Source organism: Dromiciops gliroides, chromosome 4 (assembly GCF_019393635.1).
Source record: "Dromiciops gliroides isolate mDroGli1 chromosome 4, mDroGli1.pri, whole genome shotgun sequence".
Lineage (NCBI taxonomy): Eukaryota > Metazoa > Chordata > Mammalia > Microbiotheria > Microbiotheriidae > Dromiciops > Dromiciops gliroides.
In genome coordinates, this window is record NC_057864.1 from 355,890,965 (window position 1) to 355,912,824 (window position 21,860).

Here is a 21,860-nt window from a genome sequence, read left to right on the forward strand (position 1 = left end):
ATCAGCCTACCTTCTTGAACTGAGGGGAAAGAGCAACAGAAATGATTCAAAACAATATAAAATTCTGGGCTTATATGATTGTACCAATACTGGTACCATTAATATTAACAGGAAAGTCAAGAGGTAGAAAAAATTTAGGGGGAAACATTAGGTTTGTCTTTGGGCATTTTGAACTTGAGCAGCATCACAGCTAAGCAACAAGTAGTTAGAATTGGGATCAGAAGTCCAAGAAAATGGATTAGAATTCATCTTCATAGAATTGATATCTGATGCTCTCACAATGGAAAAGATAATCACCATTTTTGGCACTAAATTTCACATAAAAATAAACCACTTCCTCACTCATATTCCTTTAGTAAAACGGCAAAAGTGGGGGAGGAAAACAACTGAACTGGTATATAGAAACAGCACCTTCTATTTCTTCCTAACTTAAGAAGTCATTATGGAGGCAGCTAGGTGGCACAGTGGATAAAGCACTGGCCCTGAATTCAGGAGTACCTGAGTTCAAATCCAGCTTCAGACACTTGACACTTACTAGCTATGTGACCCTGGGCTAGTCACTTAACCCTCATTGCCCCGCCCCCCCCAATTTTAAAAGATAAAAAATAAAATAAGTCATTATCACAGCCAACAATTTTTAAAAGAAATAAAACTGAATCTATACAATGGCATTTAGAAATTATGAGTAATAGTAAAAACAGTTGTTTTTCCTCACAAAATGTCCAAGCCACATAAGGAATAAACCTCCATAAGTGTGGTAAATAGGAAGTTTTTAGCTTTATCCTTACCAAAAAGGGAAACATTTGGGAGATATTTTAATTTATCCTTACCTACTTCTATGCTGCTGGACCTTTTAGAAGCCTATTAAGGTTTATACCCCATTATGTAGGCAATTTAAGCTGAAACGACTGTCATCACATTGACCTTTAAATTAAACTAGCACAGGGTCTGAACATGTCACCCACTACTCAAACTCCAGTGGCTTCCAGTCACTTGCATGATCAAATACAAAATCTTCTTTCAAGTTCAAAAGCCCTTAACTCAGCCCCTTCTTGCATTCCCCACCCCCACCCCACCCACAAACCCTCCAACCTAGTTTTCCAGTCTTCTGACACCCTACTCCCAAGCAATCTTTGATCCAGTGAACTAGCCACCTAGTGATCTTTACAAGACACTCTGCTCCAAGGCATTTCCTCTGGCTGGCCCCAGAGCCTGGAATGCTCCCTCTTCATCTGTCTTTTGGTTTCCCTGGTTTCAAGTGTCGACTAAATCCCATCTTTTAATAACCTACAAGAATTCCTGTAGAATCTAGAAAAAGCCTTCCCCACCCCATCTTAGTTCAAGTGCCTTCCCTCTTTTATTTTCTTCCCCACACCCCCAACCTTAATGTTTTACATATATTTGCTTGTAGTCCCCATTAGATTGTGAGTTAATTGAAGGCAGGGATGTTTTGCTTCTTTTTGTATTCCCAGCATTTACCACAGTTGGTGCTTAACATTTTACTGACTGGCCAGGTACTAAATACATCCTGTGATCTTTTTTAAAAAAACCCCAAAAACTTTAAGCTGCCTAATACTTACTTTGAAAAATACATTTAAGTTCCTAAGATTTAGAGATGGAAGGAATCCTTAGAGATTTTTTGTCTAACCCCTCATTTTACAGGTGGGAAACTGAAGCCCAGAGAGGTTGTGACTTATGTATGGTCATAAACCTAATAAAAGAAATGCACATCTCCTGGTTCCAAATCTTGTTCTGTCATTGGCAATTTAACTAGCTTGTTAACAAAAGGGTTGAAGAAAGAATAATTCAGTATTCTTGGTGCAAAACAGAGCTTGTAAAGTATTGCAAGTCAAATTCCAAATTTAATTATTTTCCCTCTGCAGCAAGTGTGTTAAGAGCAGAGGATGCTACGTTTTATCTTGAAAAAGTGGCACTAGGCAGGAGGACCCGAGTTCAAATTCTGCCCAGACACTTGATACTTACTAGCTGTGTGACCCTGGGCAAGTCACTTAACCCTCACTGCCCAGCAAAAAAACAAAAAAAAGAAAAAAAAAGAAAAAGTGTCACTACCTTAACAGGGCAAGATTTACATTTCCCACCTTTTGGAGTTGACCATGGTTACCTTTTACCCCTCCTCCCAAATATCTAACCCTGAATAAAACAGAATTGCAAAGGGCTTAAGGAACCACTCTATAACCAATCCCCTCTATTCCCCCCACCCCACAAATTTTCATTAACTAGCACTCATGAACAATCCAGGGATTGAGCAGGCCAAATCACACCTATTCAAAATGATAAATTAATTAATTTAGTTCTATAAACATTCTCCTGGAGGAATTCTTCGAATTAAAAAAAAAGGCAAAGGTGCGTTGTAAACTTTGTTTATATTTCAATAGAAAAAAGATATGATTGTAAAGACACTTTAAACATTTTTGGCTGCACAACTAATAAAGTCCTTATTTGTCATCCTTCCCCTTTGTCTTTCTATATACCATTTCTCGGAAACTAGCTAGAATCTTGTTTTCTCTCTTCCTTCTCTCTTCTTGGTTAAAGGATGCTAGAGCTCGCTTCTCATCAGCACTGTAGATCTGGTTTTCTTTTCGAAGTCGCACAGCTTCCATTCTTCGGTGTCTACTACCACTCATTACATAGCCTGAGCATTCAAATGATGCAATTTCTTCACTGGTCAGGCCAATTTCTCCTCTTCGAGGGATGCGCTTTCCAGCTTTGACATACTCAGCCATGGCTGCACCTTCCCCTGGCAACAGAGCATGCCCATAGTTCAAAGGTCTATCATCTTGAGAGGCATGTGTCACGGGTGCTTCTGGTCCAATTAAATCCATAGCTTCTGCATTCTTTGATCTCTCAATCCAGAGATCATCTTCTGGCAACTCTTCATCAGAGACATCTGAGCTTGACTCGGTAGATTCTTTTTTATATTTCTTCTTCTTGGACCTTTTCACTTTGTGCTTCTTCTTCTTTTTCTTCTTGGCTTTCTTTACCCTCCTTCTCTCTTCCTCACTGCTAGAATCAGAGTCAGAATCAGAGTCACTGTCACTATCCTCGGAATACTTTTTATGTTTTCTTTTGGATGTTTTCTTCTTTCTTTTTCTCTGACCATTTTCTTTGGAGCGGCTCACCTTCTTCTTCCTCTTCTTCTTTTCTTCCTCAGAACTGGAACTTGAAGCACTTTTCTTAGACTTCGCATCCTCCTCCTCTACGGGGGTGTGTTCATCAGAATCAGGCTCAGGGATCTTGGGGGAAAGACCCCAGACCTCCGGGGCTCCAAGCTCCCCGATCCTCTCCCGCTCATTTAATCTCCTCTGGCGCAGGCTCTCCTCCTTTTCCTTCTCGTAGTAATCTGGCCATTGCCGGTCGCCCCCATGGTGATGGTAGTGGTGGTGGTGATGGTAGTGGGCGGAAGATGAAGACGAGGAGCTGCGCAGATCGGGGAGTCGCTCTCGCTCACGGCCGTGGGTCCGGCTGGGGCTGCGGCGGCTGCGGCCTGGGCCTCCTGGCTCCGTGAAGGATGACGGCTGCCGGAAGCCGTTGCGCTCTCGGGAACGAGAACGAGAGCGGCCCCGCGGCGAGCGAATGGCTTTGGCGTCGGGAGGGCTCTCAGAAGAGCTTCGGTGGCCGCCGCCGCCTCCTGATGCTGCGGACGATGGTCCGCCACCTCCGTGACGCCGACGCCGGGAACCTGGGGCATCTTCCGGGCTGTGAGAGCTGGAGGCCGGCGCCATAGCGCCGAGTCGCTCTGCTAAGAGCCCCGTCAGGCGCTCTCGCGAGAAGAGAAATCGGAAGAAGCCTTTACCTTAACTCCCGTGCGAGAAACTGCCTCAGAGGGGGCGTGGCCCGTTTTCAAAGCAAGGGATTTGCAAACTCCGACGTCTTTCTGATGCCGTCGCACAAAGATTCAGTTTTCATTGGATAGACCGTCCCAGAGGAGCGTGGTCCTGCTTGGGGCAGGGATTAGCGAATTACCGATTGTTGGTACACAGGGATTTCGTTTCCTTTGGAGAGAACTTCCGGGAGGGGCGTGGCCCAATTTCTTGGGCTGGGTTTAACAAACTGCCGCCTGTTAACCGACGACGACCCGCAGAGATTCAGTGTTCACTGGCGAGAACACCCAGGAGAGGCGTGGCCCATCCTCTTGGGCTGGGTTTAACAAACCGCCGCTTGTTTGCAGCTGGTGGCGCAGAGGGATTCAGTTTTCATCGGAGAAAACTCCTGGGAGGGGTGTGGTCCTGCTTTAGTGCTCTGACCTGTTTGCTTCCTCGGACGGAAGTATTTTTCCTTGGTAGTTCCTACAATCTGGCTGCCGTGATCACCTGGCCGTCATCGTTCTACCATGAGAACTACTGCCAGTCCCCTGGTGTGAGAATTAATGAGGTTTTACATGCTCTGAACACCTCTTCATTTCCCCGCTCCTTCCCATTTCGTTCTCGCAATTCTCCCCTCCCTGGTCGTTGGAAGGGGTCTTATAAGGGTGGCAGTTTAGAAGGTGTTAACAACTTCGTTTTACACATAAAGAAACCGAGACCCAGAGAGGCTAAGTATCAAGTGCCAAAATCAAGCTGTGTACAGTAGAGAAAGAACTGGATTTGAAAGTAGGACAATTTGAATTCTGCCTGTGCTACTTTTTACCTGTAAATCCTTGGCCAAGTTACTTAACCTTTCTGAGATCCATTCCCTGACTTCTGACTTCTGAAGTCCCTTTCAGCTCTGGAGCTGTGTGTATACGATTCTCTGCGACACTGTGTCCAGTATTCTTTCCAGAATGCCTCTGGATTTCAGTGCCTCATTAGAACTAATGAGGCCATTCTTTGGTTCCCGTGGCCCGTGCACTTTCACACAAACCTTTTGCTAAGCTTGTGAATGCAAGGAAATGCTTTTGTGGAATTGGGAATAATCGCAAGATTTATTTGATAATTTCAAACGTTTGCGATGTATTATTCAATAGACGCTCAAAACCCCCTAAGGAGGCTATTTTTTGCTTCCCTAGTCCAATCCTGAAGAAGCTACCCAAACAAAGCCAACAGTCTTGTAGTCCTAAATAATATTATTTTTTTTAATTAAGAGATGTATGCATACAAACTCTAAAACAGGGAGATGGAAGACATTTTTAAAATGTTTTATATTCTATGGTATGTTTGTACTGTATTCCAGACTTCTTCCTTTAAAAAAAAAAGCCACTTGTAAATTTAAACTTTTTACTGTAGCCCACCCAGTTCATGAGATCGCATCCGCTAGGGGGCAGTATAATCTCAGGCTTGGAAAAGACGTGAAGCGATCAAGGCTGCTAAAAATTGTAAAATTATTTGTCAGTTTAATAGCAAGCGTATTCTTCTTGGAAATGAGAAAAACAACAGAAAGTGAGATTGTAAATTATAGCTATAGTTTTGATTTTTTGAGTCTTTTCTAAATTTAATTTGCTTGATTTTAAAGTAGCAAATGCAAACTTTTGTGTTCTGGAATGATCCCATTTGGCTTGATACTGATAACAATGCTTTAAAGTGATAAACAGTATTGCAATCATTTCGGCAGTATCTAGTAGCAAGAAGAAATAGAAAGTACAAGAAAATACAAGGTTTTTTCAGGTAAAATAAGTACCCAATTAGAAACAGAAACATAAATATCAAGAAAATGCTGAAGTGGGTCAGAATCAAATATTGATTTTCAGATTTCTTATCTGCTATTTAATTTTCCATGGGTAAGGGTAACTATTTATAACAGCTAACATTTGTATGATGCTTTAAGATTTGCAAAAATGCTTTACAAATATCTCATTTTATCTTCACAATACCCCTTTAATGTAGATGTTATTATTTCCATTTTACAAATACAAAAGGGAGATTCAGAGAAGTTAACTCACTGGCCTTGGCTCACAAAGCTAGTGAATGTCAGAGATCAAATTTGAATTCATTTTTGCCTAACTTCAAGCCCAGTATACTATCCACTGTGCCACTGGTAATGGCATTTTGTTTTTTCTTAAAATAACGTGTAACTCAAGAAGAGCCTGCTTAAACACCTTTATTAATGTTATAGGATTTGTTTAAATATGATGAGATTTTACTTTGTAGGCATTTTGATGTCATCTCAGATTCATAAAAATGTAGCAATCATAATACAAAAGTTTATTTTGGATAGAAAGCAACCAATTCTTTTTATCAGTCACATTAGTCAATTAATGATTAGCTGTTACCAAGGCAATGTCTAAAGCCAGGAGTTAAAGTGGAAAATGTTGGCAGTTTGAGATAATTCAACTAAAACAAAACAAGTACCTGCTTTATTTGGAGAACTTAGTACAATGGAAAGGACAGTGACTCTGGATGTAGAAGATTTGGGTTCACATCCTAAATGATGCTTACTAAACCTGTGTAATCTTGGTCATGTCAATGTATATTTGTGGCCTTCAGTTTCCTCAACTGAAAATGAGTGGATTAAATGCTCTGAAGTATGCTCTGCTATGTAGAGGAGAATGGAGTCAGAATTCTGCTTCAGATACACCTATTATTAACCTTGAACAAATCATTTAACTTTTTGGTGTCTCAGTTTTTATAAATTAGGAATGATAATAGTACCTACCTTACAGGGTTGTTGTGGGGTTCAAATGAGTTAACATATGTAAATAGCTTTGTAAATCTTTAAATGCTTTATAAATACTATGATCCTAAATATTTTGTAGGCCTGAATTAAATAATTATGCTAATTGTCTATTTTACTTTGTATTAGCAGATTCCCCCCACCCCCCACATTCTAGACAGAAAGGACTACTAAGTGGTCTCTAATATTTACCTGCACTCTTATTTTCTTGTATTCACAAGGGCCATGAGCCAGGAATACAATGGAACATCTCTAATGGTCTCTAGGCTAATTATTAAATGTTCATTGTGAATAATTCAAGTTTAAAGTATGTGGTGTACACATTTTCCCCTGGGGTGCTAAGTGTTAAAATTTTGCAAGTATACCTCTATTCGAAACCTAGAACACATACCCCAGCACTTATTACATGCTTGCCGCTTGAAGGGTTCTGTGCCAGGTCCTAGGAAACATAATGTTTAGATAAGATGTGGGCCTTACCCTCATGGAATTTAGTCTTTTTATTATTTAAAAGCTTAGCTCAGGGCAGCTAGGTGGCGCAGTGGATAAAGCACTATCCTTGGATTCAGGAGGACCTGAGTTCAAATCCAGCCTCAGACACTTAACTAGCTGTGTGACCCTGGGCAAGTCACTTAACCCTCACTGCCCTGCAAAAAAAAAAAAAAAAAAAAAGCTGAGCTCAAGGATGACCTCTTCCATGAAGCTTTCCTTTTATTTTCTACTTGCTAAAGATCTCTTCTTTCTTACATTTTCTTTGAACACTTTGTCTGGATTTCTCCCTTGTCTTGCAAAAATTCTGTTGTTCAGTTTTGTTTGACTATTTATGACCCCATTTGGGCTTTTCTTCACAAAGATACTAGATATGTTTGCCATTTCCTTCTCCAGTTCGAAGACCTGAGGCAACTAGGTTAAGTGATTTGCCCAGAGTTACCCAACTAGTAAGTATCCAGGGCCAGATTTGAACTCTGGAAGATGACTCTAGACCCAACACTCTATCTACAGAACCACCTCACTGCCCTTTTGTATCAAATATACGTAAGTAACAATCCTAACCACCCTGTTAAACTTTCAATTTCTTGAAGGCAAGGGTAGTGAGACATACATGAAAGGAAAATGTGCCCAAGGCAATTTATACCTGCTGTACTACAAAGCCTTAATATCCTTAATCTCATGGAGATCTAGAATTGGTCTCCAGTGGATGTAGTGTCTTTATACCTAGCATCTATTCCTTTCTACAATTCAACTCTCAGCTGACAGAGCTGGTTCTATCTTGAGTCCATAGCCTCTTCTTTACTCTCAAAAGCTCCACTCCTTGAAATTGCTTCCTCTTGGAATAAATGCCTATCCTTATCTGTTCTCAGGGATTCTTAACCTAGGATAAGTGAACTTTAAAAAAAAATATGTTGATAACTATTTCAATGTAATTGGTTTTCTTTGTAATCCTATATATTTTATTTTATGCATTTAAAAACAACAATTCTGAGAAGAGCCCATAGGCTTCATTAGACTGTCAAAGGGGTCCATGACACAAAAAAGGTTAAAAATCCTTGGTATAGAGAGTATGTGTATCTGCTCCTTGCTGGATATAGTGTGTGCTACTGATTAAGCAACTACACTTCAGTGCCTCAAAATACCCCGGCAGGTGGAAGAGAGAGGTAGGAGAGAGAAAGTCCTCTCTTCCCCCATTAAGATATGAAGTGTGATTCCCCCTTAAACACTAGGTTCTTTCCTGCTTTTGGTTCCTGGCTTGGACTGCATGGCTAGAATGGGTGAGCTCAGCTTTTTTTAGGGGCATGAAGGGCATGACCAAACTTCTCTTAGGCAATTTCCCCTTCCAGCTCAATCAAGTAAAACTTCACACTTCATAAAAACATGACAAGGTATAGATACATCTTTATTCACACTTACATTCTGTTCTTCCTAAACTAGAAAGATGTGTATGTCTGTGGTGTGTTTGAATGTGTCTATCTGCATGTGTGTATACACATATAAATAACACACATATATGTGTGCATATATGTATACACAAATATATGGGGTATCCCTGAGACTTTTTGGATACCATGTACATGTATATAGAGATAAAGATATATATAGAGAGAGATATGAAATGTGTTCACAAAGTATAGGCAGGTATGGATAAGTTATTTTTTATGGTTGCATGGGATCATTTGAGTAAATAGGAGCATACTAATTCAATGGCAAATAATAAAACCACTGGTTTTACAATAACAAAATATAAATTACTACAATTTTTAAAAAATGATACTTCTGGTTTTAGATGACATTTTGCTTAGTACATAACATCTCAGAACATTGTACAGATTTTTTTTTTAATTTTTATTTTATTATTTATTTTTTTGGTTGGGCAATGAGGGTTAAGTGACTTGCCCAGGGTCACACAGCTAGTAAGTGTCAAGTGTCTGAGGCCGGATTTGAACTCGGGTCCTCCTGACTCCAGGGCCAGTGCTCTATCCATTGTGCTACCTAGCTGCCCCCTAGAGATTCTTAAATAATATCTATAGTCTCTACAAAGCTAAACTACTGATTTCTATTCATTAACAAGGAAAGGAAGTCCCCAAATTTTTATATCCAAGGCTTCACTTCCTTCCTACCGAATACCAGTTTCACAATGAATACATAACAAATAGCAAGGAAACCCATTTATCTAAGTGAACAGCAAAATAGAAATCAGAGAAGGTATACAGTGAGATATGCCAGACAATACAGTTAGAAGGAGTTCTCCCATTGGGAGTAAGGTAACAGCTTAAACAAGAGAGAAAGTACCAAATCTCACCAAAGGGGAAATTCCAGTCAGTCTCTAGTGTAGCAAGCTGGGGTATAGGGATATGATGGTGACTGCCAGCCCTTCTCATATTGGCTTCTAACCAGAATTTTATTCTCCCTTCACTAACCTGAAATGGGGTTGACACTGTCTATGTTCTCTCTCAAAGCTGGAAGCCAAAAGTGCCTAAAGTGATGGTAAAGCTGGAAGAGACAGAAACAGAACTCTTTTCTCTCTTGTTCTCACCAGCTCTGTCCAGCCCCTCTTGTGATCACAGGGCACTGATCTCCACCAGTGACAAGAGAGTCCCATTCTAAAGGGCTTTGGGATTCAAATTACATCAGCAAGAAGGTAAACATCTTGGGTGGTATAATTGGTGAACTATCTGGTGTGTCAGCATCGATTGGCACTGTCTCTAGCCTGTTCAAGGTATTAGAACTCTATAGACTGGAAGGTGCAACTTAGTACTTGAACAACCTAACCATCCATCTTTCTGTGTGACACAAGACAGTGGAAGCATGTGATAGTAGAATGTATTACAAGAACACTGACTATTCCACCATGAAAGTGGGCTGAGAGATGTTTGACTTTAATGCTTCCAGAGTGTCTGAGAGATTATTTGCAGAAGACCCAATGTTCTCAGTAAACAGTATATTGTTTGTCCTTCATTTTTGTAGAGGACCTATGGCATCACAGGTAATGTCTTGACTTGTGCCTGAATTGAATTTAATAAGGCAGAGTTGCATAGAGTCATCAGCCTCACTTTTCCTGAATCATAAAGGCAAAACAAAAGTCGAGATGACTGGTCATGGCCCAGGATGCAGTGGATGACCTTGGCCTCCCTGAAGTCTGACCAAGCTCTAAGCATTTCACAGCACTTGCTTCAGCCGCCTTAATGGCCATATGCAATGTTCCTCTGAAGAACACACAGAATCCACTTCAACAACTACTGGCATTTTCAATAATGATCTCAAAAGTTTGAATTGGAAGACCTCAGAAATGATCTAAGGGACCTGTTAGTCAATATCATTATTATGTTGTCCCACAGTTCCCATGCACCATCTAAATGTATACTACTAGACTTAGAGCAAGAGAATTAAAGTGGAGTATTACACAATGCTACATGTTCAAGATACCCTGGGATATTTACTGGTTAGACAGTGGTTTTCAATGCTAGACCTGTATAGTGGATACTATGTGATTCCCATGGCAGAGGAAGATAAGTAGATATCTTTTCCTTTATTCTCAGCACGATAAAGATATTAAAAGGGCAGTAACTATGGTTCAAATTGCTTATGGAGAAAGTGGTTGGAAATATGAACTATCTGGGAGTGTTAGTGTACCTGTATGACTTCAATTATCTTTGGAAATGCCTTGAAGGAACATGAGGAAAGAGTAATGGGAGTGTAAAATCACCTGGAAGAAACTGATCTAAAGCTGCCAATTGATAAATGCCAGTTTTATGGAGCCAATGCTAAGTAAGTGGGTCACCATAGTATTTCAGCTAGGAGAAAACACTATTTCATATAAAATAGATGTGCTTGCCAGCTGGCCATGTCCAGTGAATGTTGCAGTCAGTCAGCAAGCATTTATTAAGTGCTCATCGTGTATCAGGCACTGTGCTAAGGCTGAGGATGCAAACATCAACAAAAAGAAATATAAACCCTGTCCCTTCATTCTAATGGGAAAAGACAACATATAAAATAAGTGAAAAGTAGAGTGATTCATGATGAGACGGTCCAGAATAGGGGGAATGACTGGTCTGGAGTCCTTCACCAAAATGGAAGTTATAGGAAGAACTCACCAAATAGAGAAGGGCCCCTCAGGAAGAGAACTAAAGACATTTCCAGAATTTGGTGGCTATTACTCCAAATATATGCAAAAAACCATCCAGTGAGATAATTGGTATAAAAGCATTATGTTGCCATAAAATGCTATGTGAATATAATTGGTAATAATTACCAACTCTTGCTACCAATGAGCATATTATTTGCTAGAAAATAGTTTTAGAGACAACTTAGTCCAAATCTTTCACCACAAGTAGAAAAATGATGCAAAACATAAGTACTAGTGATGGTGTCAATAACCTCATCTTTTTAAAGTCTATTTGAAAAATTGTAAGTACTTTTATTAGTCATGATAACTCCTTATCAGTTCATATGAAGAAATCTAAAAACTTAGTGAATCATCTTGAGAATAATTCAAGTATAGGGTTTAATAGGGAAAAAATTAAAAGTGACTAAACTACTTCTTTCTCTTTGTGGCTTACATATTGTTTTATTGTAATAAGGGAAAATGTAATTTTCCCCTAATTTCCATTAATCCATACTTCACTTGGGATTTGATAACAAGTATTAATATTTCTGCCTTTTGCATCAGTAGCCAAGCCTCTAGATGAAACTTAGCTGACATTTCTATTTTTACAGCAAATCGCCCTTCTACGATTGTATTGGCTCTGCAGAATGCACAGCTGGAGAAGTTTGTTTTTCAATAAAGAAAGCAGATATGACTCCTACTCTACCATATGCTACATACGGTTCTCATATGTTCAGTCTGAGGATATTGTTTTCATGCAGTCAGTCACCTTTTAACTTCCCAGGAAATGTATCCTAAAGATCTGTTACAACTTGAAAAGGCAGGCATTAGAGTCTTAACACCCACCCTTAGTTTATGTAAGAAGAAATATACTCTTGGGAAAAGAGTATCTTCTTAGCCTATACACAAATGAGGGAGCAATGCCCGCTATTTCAATTGTTATTCTTGTTCTATATCCCTCTTTAGGGGATAAGGATTAGTACATGAATGGGTCCACCTTGAAATGTTCTCTCTAATTTCTTAAAGTTACAACAATCACATGTCATGAACAACAAACTATGATGGACAAGCATATATGAACAGGATTTAATTATAACCAACAAAAAATTCTGACATCTATTGATATGCATAATTATTAATTATGCTACTTATAAATTTCACCATAAAGAGTAAGCAACTCATACAAATGACCGTAATTAGTGATTTTTACACAGCCAATCCTCCCTACTTGCCCCAGCCTGAACTCCTATGCACACAGGGGGATTTTTTTTTTTCAGGGCAATGAGGGTTAAGTGACTTGCCCAGGGTCACACAGCTACTAAATAGCGAGTATTGAGGTCAGATTCGAACTCAGGTCCTCCTGAATCCAGGGCCATTGCTTTATCCACTGCCACCTACCTGCCCCCAACACAGGGGGATTCTTTACTCTTCATCTCTCTTGTTGCTGGACAGTTGATTTGGGGATTCCTTTGGTTGTGGATTCTGGGGTCAGGAGCTCCAGTGGAGCAGAGCTTATGGTGGGACAGAAGAAGTGTTAAGTGTAGTATGAAAAGTACTGAGAAAGTTTAAAGGCACAAAAAGAAGCTCTCGGAGGTCTTTAAAGGAGAAAAATAATAAGCGGGGAGAAGGAATAGTCTAAGGTGGGGAAGGGGAAGAAGAAAGGGAAATTATTTCACATAATTTGGGTGTGCAAGTAGAAGATATATAAACAAGGAGGGAGTCAGGAGCAGACAATACTTGAACCTCATTTTCATCTGAATTGTAAAGGAGGGAAAAATATGAATACAGTTGGGTGCATAAATACATTTTACTAACATGGAAATAGGAAGGAAAGGGAAGAAAGGAGATCAGAGAAAAAGAGGGAGGGTTAAGTGAAGGAGGGATTAATCCTAAGCAAAACAAACTCTAACCATGGAGGATGGATGGGAAGAGGAGTTTAAAAGGAAAGAAAAAAAAAGGATTAGAACCTGTGATTGGGTTCTTGGTGAGAGAAAGAGAAGATGGACAGGGAGCAGAATTGCATTTGATTGCATCAATCCTAGAGCACTAGTGCTGAGTACACTCCTTTCTCACCAATTCTTCTTTATAATGAAAAGAACATGACCAACCATGATTCCAGAGGATTCAAGATGAGACATACTACTACTCACCTCCTGAGAGACAGGTAATAGACTCAGGGTGCAAATTGAAAACTTTTTTTTGGACATGGCCAATGTAGAAACTTGTTTCACTTGACTATGCACATTTATTACAAGGATCCTATTTTTCTTTCTTTTTTCATTGAGGGTAAGGAGAAGGTGGTAAGGAGAGAAGATGGATTTTTATTAATTGAAAAAATTAAGTTTAAAAAAAATGGTATAAGTCAAGGGAACATTTTTTGTAGCAAATTTCAATGATAAAAATCTAATTTCCAAAATATATAAGGAACTGATTCAAATTTATAAGACTAAGAGCCATTCCCCAATTAACAATTGGTCAAAAAACATAAGCAGGTTTTTTTTTGGTTTTTTTTGTTTTTGTGAGGCAATTGGGGTAAAGTGACTTGCCCAGGGTCACACAGCTAATAATTGTTAAGTGTCTGAGGCTGGATTTGAACTCAGGTTCTCCTGAATCCAGGGCTGGTGCTCTATTTATTACACCACCTAGCTGCCCCAACAGGCTATTTTTGGTTTTTGTTTTTGTTTTTGGTAGGGCAATGGGGGTTAAGTGACTTGCCCAGGGTCATACAGCTAGTAAGTGTCAAGTGTCTGAGGCCAGATTTGAACTCAGGTACTTCTGAATCCAAGGCCGGTGCTTTATCCACTACGCCACCTAGCTGCCCCCTTTTTTTTGTTTTTGTTTTTGTTTTTTGTTTTTTGTTTTTCCGAACAGGCTATTTTCAAAAGAAGAAATCCATGCTATCAATAGTCATATGAAATAATGCTCTAAATCACTAATAATCGGAGAGATGCAAATTCTATTTCATGCCTTTTAGATTGGCAAAATTGACAGAAAATAAAAATGATCACTATTTGATGGGGCTGTGGGAAAACAGGCATATTAATGTATTGTTGATAGAGATATGAATTGGTTTAGTTATTCTCAAAAGCAATTTGGAACTAGGCCCAGAAATTTACTAAACTATGCATGTTCTTAGACACCATGACTAGGCCTATATTCCAAGAAGATTTAAAAAAAAAAGATAAAAAACACTCCTATTGCAACAATACTTATATCGGTTCTCTTGGTTTTATTTATATATATATAATATATATATTATATATAATGTATATATACTATATATAAATATAATATATATATATTATATATATATATTTTAAACTGGAGCAAAAGGAGCACCCATCAGTTGGAGAATGGCTAAACAGATTATGCTAAATAAATGTAATGAAACATCATTTTTCCATAAGAAATAATGAAAGGGATGGTTTCATAGAAAAATGGAAGGACTTGTATGAACTGATATAGAATGAAATGAGCAGAACAAGAAGAACAATTTATATAAGTACAACAATGCAAAGACAAACAACTTGGAATGCAATGACCAACCACAATTCCAAAAGATTGACGATTAACAATGCTACCTACCTCCTGATGGAGAAGCGATGAACTCAAAATGTAGCATGAGAGGTACATTTTTTTTTGCAGGGCAATGGGGTTTAAGTGACTTGCCCAGGGTCACACAGCTAGTAAGTGTCAAGTGTCTGAGGCCGGATTTGAACTCAGGTACTCTTGAATCCAGGGCTGGTGCTTTATCCACTGCACCATCTAGCTGCCCCAATTTCTAAAGTTTTAACTATGACTTAGATAAAGGCATAGTATGTGGAATGCATATTAAATCTGTAGATGACAAAGACTTCCCTTCTCATGAAGGTTTCCATCAATTCCAGCAACCAGTTCCTCCTTGTTGGTAAGATTCAGATCCAGAACAGAATTTCCTCTTTTTGTATTTACCTTTTGAAGGATGAAGGAGGGATCATTAAAACATTAAAGAGTCAGGATCCAAAAATATTTTGACAGGCTAGAGTATTAAGCTGAATCTAGTAAGATGAAATTCAATAGTGTTGAATTTAAAGTTTAATACTTGGTTATGAAAGAAATTAACTTTATAAATACAAGATGGGGAAGGGTGGGGGTTTTAGTTAACTTCAAGCTCATTGTTAGCACATCAAAATGCTCAGAATTGCTATTATAGCAAGATGGGGGCAGGGATATAATGTAGACTACTAGCTTCTTTTAATATCAGCTTCTTTCCAGTCTTTTCCTTCACTAACATGAAGTAGGATTGACATTTTCCATCTTTTCTCTTGAAGCTAGAGGTGCCCAAAGTCACTACAGAATTGAAGAGATTCTAAAGAAATGGCAGTGACTTGAAGAAAACTGTAAAGCTCTCCTCAAGCCTATTCTTGACAACTTTTCCTTGCTTTTCACACAGCTGGCAGACATTGATTTCCACCAGTGAGGAGGAAGTACAATACCAATGAGCTTTGGAACTCAGGTTACATTCAACATATTCTGCCACTCTCTCTATAGAAGCAGAAGTATTACCATATAGGACCCAATTTCACATTTTGTATTTTTCTTGGTTTTATGGGTTGCCATGGTCAAAGGATTCACCACCAGATAGCATTCTTGCTGAGGAGAAGCTTCTCTGTCTTTAGTTAGGGTGGTCCTCAGAAAGCAGCTGTAACCTATTGCCAGTCAACCTTTCCAGGATGGTAGACCCTGTCACTGAACTGGCATAGCATTTAAAAAAATAACCATTTTCAATTTTGTGATTTTATTTGGTGCTCTCCATGTCCAGTACCTTCCAATTCTTTCATCACAAAAAGTATTAATGGAGAATAAGTTACATATACCTGATTTGGGAATAATTACTGAATCAGCAATTTGTGTACCTATAGTCAAACTGCTAATTTGTACAAAATTTAATACAGATTAAGAAGAATAAAAATGAGAAAATATATGATATGCCATTAAAAACAATTCTAACTGTAAAATGGAAAAAAGATGGAGACAAAAAAGGCCTTAAACTGTCTACAAAAAGAAACTTGGCAAAACTCTCCAAATTATGTCACCTCCAACATGGACCTCTTTGGGTTGTACTTTGTCTAGGCAAACTGCTGCTGTTTTTCTCATCTATTTTTTTTCCAGAAGCACATCTGAGACAGCCCAAATGAGATGACATATCTGTATTTAATGCTGTAAAAAGTGTGAGAAATTATCATTAATAACGAATATCTTGGTGGGAACTCAGTGCTCTCCTCTTTTTGCTTATTTAGATTTTTGTTAAGCTTTAAAAAAAGGTCTTTTCCCCTTCCACTGTTCTTGTTGTTTTATGAGGCTCACAATCTTCTACTATCCTTCCTTCATAAGATTTTATACTCAAGCTTATATTCTAAACCACTGTTGCCTTTGGCTACCATAGGTCTCAGCAGAATTGTGAAAGTTAAGAAAATAGGTTGGTTTCAGGGGAAAGATAACGAATTCTGTTTTGGTTATGTTTACCTTTAAATGTCTTTTGGACAGATAGAGATGTGTCCATAGGGTAGTTGGTGATGTGGAGTTGCAGTTAAAAAGAGAAGTGAGAGCTGGATATATAGATTTTTTTTCTGTTTTGTAATTTTATTAGAAAAAAAATACATCCAGGGGCGGCTAGGTGGCGCAGTGGATAAAGCACCGGCCCTGGATTCAGGAGTTCCTGAGTTCAAATCCGGCCTCAGACACTTGACACTTACTGGCTGTGTGACCCTGGGCAAGTCACTTAACCCCATTGCCCCGTAAAAAAAAAAAAGAAAGAAAGAAAGAAAGAAAAAGAAAAGAAAAAAAGAAAAAAAATACATCCAAAAAAAAAGTCTCTTCTCTCCCAGCTGGTGAGTTGTAATGAGGGAAGGTCACTGAGTCCTTTCAGGATATATCGATTTGAAAACAGAATATATTTAACTAGGTCGGGGGTTCTTAACTTTTTATGTGTGTGCCATAGACCTCTTTAATGAAACTTATAGGCTCGTATAATACAATCATGTTTTTAAATGCATAAAATAAAATATATAAGATTACAAAGGAAATTAGAAGTTAATGAAAATAAAGGTATAATTTTTCCCATACTAATTTACAGACTCCCTGAAATTTATCCATGGATACAAAGGTCTATGGACCTCAGTGTCACAAAGCAATCATTTGAAGTAAGTTCTTTTACTTCCATAAGAGATGTATGGGACAAGGGTTTTTGGACACTTACTAAAATTCATGTGTGACCGTGGTTCTTTGCTTCAAGTACTTTACCTCTTTGGTGAGTCCCATATATGTTTGGGACTCATTTGAATTTGTTTTCTTTTTTAGCTAGTCTGATTATCCTAACAGTGGGTGGTTGGTCCCCACGGACACACAGCCTAATAACTAAGGACTCCACCAAAGACGACTCATCACTGAGTCTGGTTTTAAGGCCATCCCTCTTCCTCCTTCCCACCCCTCACCTCCAGAGCATTAAGCATTTATTGGTAACATTGGAGATAGAGAGTTTTGGTTGAGTGGTAGAATTAGGAAACAGATTTTAAGGGATGGAGAAGTAAGTAGTAGGTAAGGAGATGGAGGCAACAAGTGTTAATTACTTTTTTTCTAGTTGGTTGGTTGTTGTCCTTTGTTCTTGGAGAGGACCAAAATGACATCACTATGTTAGAGTCAAGTTACAGTGTTTCCAGCTGTGGCCGATCAAACCAATATGAGTTCAGAATGCTCCACTGCAGGTCAAGCACAAGTAATCTATGTGAACATTTGGACTGTATTTTCTAAATGTGCATATCTTGTGTTTCTTTTGAGCTATTTCAATTCTGCTTTGCTTATAGAACACAGCACCTTCTCTGATAAGGGCACACCATGCTGGGTGGTCCTGTGTCAGTGTCTCTCATGTCAGGCAATCAGTTCCAGAGTTCTTAAGAGAGACCTTGAGAGTGTCCTTATATCATTTTTTTGATCTCCATGTGAGTGCTTGGTTACATAAAATGGTCTTTTAGGCAAGCATACGTTTGTCATTTGAACAATGTGACTACCCCCATCAGAGTTGTGCTCTAGGCAGAATGGTTTGAATGCTTGGCAGTTTAGTTTGAGAGAGAACCTCAGTGTTTGTTACCTTATTCTGCCAGGTGATTTTCACAATCTTCCTAAGATAATTCATATGGAAGCAATTCAGTTTCCTGGCAGGGAGCTGCTAAACTGTTCAGATTTCACAGTCATACAGCAATGAGGTCAGCACAACAACTCTGTAGAACTTCAGTTTGGTAGTCAGTCTAATACTTTTTCTCTCCCACACTTTCTTTTGGAGGCTCCCAAACACTGAGCTAGCTTTGGCAATAGGTGCATCAACCTTGTTATCAATGTGTACATCCCTGGAAAGTATACTGCCAAGGTAAGTGAACTTATCCACAGTATTCAAAAATTCTCTATTTGCTGTAACCAGTGATTCCATGTAAAGATGGTGTGGTTCTGGGGCAGCTAGATGGCGCAGTGGATAAAGCACTGGCCCTGGATTCAGGAGTACCTGAGTTCAGCTCCGGCCTCAGACACTTAACACTTACTAGCTGTGTGACCCTGGGCAAGTCGCTTAACCCCAATTGCCTCACAAAAAAAAAAAAAAAAGATGGTGTGGTTCTGGCTGATGTTTTCTTGGTGTTGTTAGGCCAAAATTAGCACAAGCAGTGCAGAATCAATTCATACTTTGTTGCATCTCAGCTTCAGAGGCTGCATTGAATGCTCAATCATCTGCAAACAAAAAAATCATGCATGAATACTCATTTCACTTTAGTCATGGCTTGTAGCCTTTTCAAGTTGAAGAATTTACCATCAGTGTGGTAGTAACCTTGATGCTGTGTTTGTTCTCATTAAGGGGTTTGACAACATGGCCAACAACATGGGAGCAAGCACACAGCCTTGTTTCATTCCACTGGTGACTGAGAAAGCACTAGAGCATTGTCCATTATCCAGAACACAGGCAAGCATGACATCATGAAATTGACATATAATACTGACAAACTTTTCCAGACAACCAAATTTTGACATAATTTTCCATAAGACCTCATGACTGACAGTATCAAAAGCTTTGGTCAGATCTACAAATATTGTATACAGACTGCTGTTCTGCTCTTGACATTTCTCCTGGAGTTGTCAGGCAGCAAACACTATACTGACCATCCCTCAGCCCTTTCTGAAGCCACACTGACTCTCAGGTAATTGACCATTTTTTAGGTGAAGGATCAGCTATTAAGGAAGATTCTGGCAAGAATCTTGCCATCTATGACTGAGAGAGAGAGACACCTCCCCACCCTCACCCCCGCCCCCAGTTGTCACAGGACAATCTATTTCCTTTACTTTTATAGAAATGGACAATGGAGGCATCCTTAAACTTCTGGGGGATAGCCTCCTCTCACCATATAACTCCAAAATTGTAGTCAGCTTTTGTATGAGCAATGGGCCCCTGACCTTTTAAATCTCAGCTGGAAAAGAATCAGCACCCGGTGCTTTGCCACAGGAGAAGAGCCTAATGACATTCAAAACCTCGGTTGGAAATTTGTTTAGAGAGGGGTTGACTTCAACTTGAGGTAAATGGTCAATGGCTTCAGCATTGATTGAAGACGGTCTGTTGAGAACACTATGGAAGTGCTTAACCCATATCTCCAGGATCATGTCCTCAATGTGGCTCCATCAACACTGAGTAGTTGAGATGCACCATATGTCTTTGGCCCATAAATAGCCTTCAGGGTATCATTAAAGCACTTTAATTTCATCTGCCTCCTTCTTGAGCCAAGAATCCTGCATCTCTCTAAGCTTTGCTTGTACTTTATGCATGATGGACTTAAATGCTGCCTTCTTAGGGATGGACAAACTATCCTGCTAGTAAACCCTGAGGAGTACTTGTTTTTCATTTAGAAGCTTCTGAATTTCCCCATCATTTTCATGAAATCGATCTTGATGTTTGTGAGTGTTATGACCCAGATGAGCAAATGCAGTGCTGTACACCAGATCTCTGAAAGCTGCCCACTCCTTTTCTGTTCCACTATAGCCAACCATGTATTGGCTCAACTTTCCCTCCAAGTTAGCAACAAACTGTTCTTACTCAGAGAAGTTCTCTAATCTGTTGACATTAAGTCTTCTGGTAGTCATTTTGCCTTGAGGGTGCCACTTTTGTTGAATGCAAATATTTAGCTTGGAGAGAATGTCTGTAATCAGTCCAACACTCTGCACCACACATTGCCTTCATCACCCTCACATCCTGTCTGTTTCTTCTCCTTACAATCACATAGTTAAATGCCATAATTATATAAATTATGTACATAATTACATAAATCACATAAATTAAATACTGATGTTTGCTGGGAGGGTGCATTCATGAAGTTTTGTTGCATTTAGGTAAATGTTGGTGATGAGAAGGTCCTGAGATGCCCAAGTCTTCAGTAGTAAGTGACCACTGCAGTTGCTATTTCCAACTGCATTCTGCCCAAGGACTCCCTGACATGTCTGGTAGTCTGAGCTCACTCTAGCACTAAAGTCACCCAGAATTATAAACTTGTCCTCTTTTGGCACATTGATGATAAGGGTCTCATGGCCTTCATAAAATTTTCTTTGACCTAATCAGGGGTTGTCATAGTGGGAGCATAGGCACTGATGATGGTGGCATGGTGTTTTCCTGCAAGTGGTAATCACATTGTCATGAGCCTGTCATTCCTTTTGGTAGGCATACAAGTTTGTTGACTAGATTTGTTTCGATTGCAAAACCTATACCAGATTCATACCACTTACCTTCACTGTAACCACTCCAGAAAACCTTTTTTTTCTAGTACCTTGGCTGTGAAAAGTGGTAGAGGTATATTTTGATAGTTTTTGAGGTAATGGCAAGACCAAGTTGAAAGGCTTTTGTTTTTGTTTTTTAAGAATGGGGAAACCCTAGACTTATATGAAGGGCAGCTAGGTGGCATAGTGGATAAAGCACTGGCCCTGGATTTGGGAGGACCTGAGTTCAAATCCAGCCTCAGACAGTTGACACTTACTAGCTGTGTGACCCTCAGCAAGTCACTTAACCCTTATTGCCCTGGCCAAAGTAAGATGTGCAAAATGAGAAGTACTGTATACAAAGTAACAGCAATATTGCAAAATGAGCTGTGAATGACCTGGCTATTCTCGACAATGCAATGATCAAAGACAATGCTGAAGGACTTATGAAAAATGCAATCCATCTCCAAAAAAAAGATCTGATGGTGTCTGAATACAGATTGAAGCATTTTTTTTTCTTTTTCTTACTTTTTTATCCTTTTCCTTTCACAACCTAACTTGGAAATGTTTTGCATGACTACACATATATAACTTATATTGAATTGCTTGCATTCTTAAGGGTGGGGGTGAGCAGGGAGGGAGGAAGAGAATTTGGAACACAAAGTTTTAATAACAGATATTAAAATTGTTTTTACATGTAACTGGGGGGAAATCAAATTTAATAAAGATCTTAAAAAAATAATCAGGAAACCTGAACATGTTCATTGGCATCAGAAGTCAGTGGATAAGGAGAGATCAAAGATGAGAGAAAGAAAGGAAATGATAGAGAAGGCAGTTTTCTGGAAGAGATGGGTAGAAAGGGGATCAAGTGTGAAAATGGAAAGGTTAGCCTTGACAC

The 21,860-nt window shown here is 39.1% G+C and overlaps 1 protein-coding gene across 1 annotated transcript; it reads right to left on the bottom strand.

Moving 5' to 3' along the window:
* Positions 1–2,365: 2,365 nt before the first annotated feature.
* On the bottom strand, positions 2,366–3,877 carry LOC122726643 (NF-kappa-B-activating protein-like). The gene has a single exon (XM_043964485.1). The coding sequence runs from the start codon at positions 3,741–3,743 to the stop codon at positions 2,457–2,459; it is 1,287 nt and encodes a 428-aa protein (XP_043820420.1). The 5' UTR covers positions 3,744–3,877; the 3' UTR covers positions 2,366–2,456.
* Between the last annotated feature and the right edge of the window lie 17,983 nt (positions 3,878–21,860).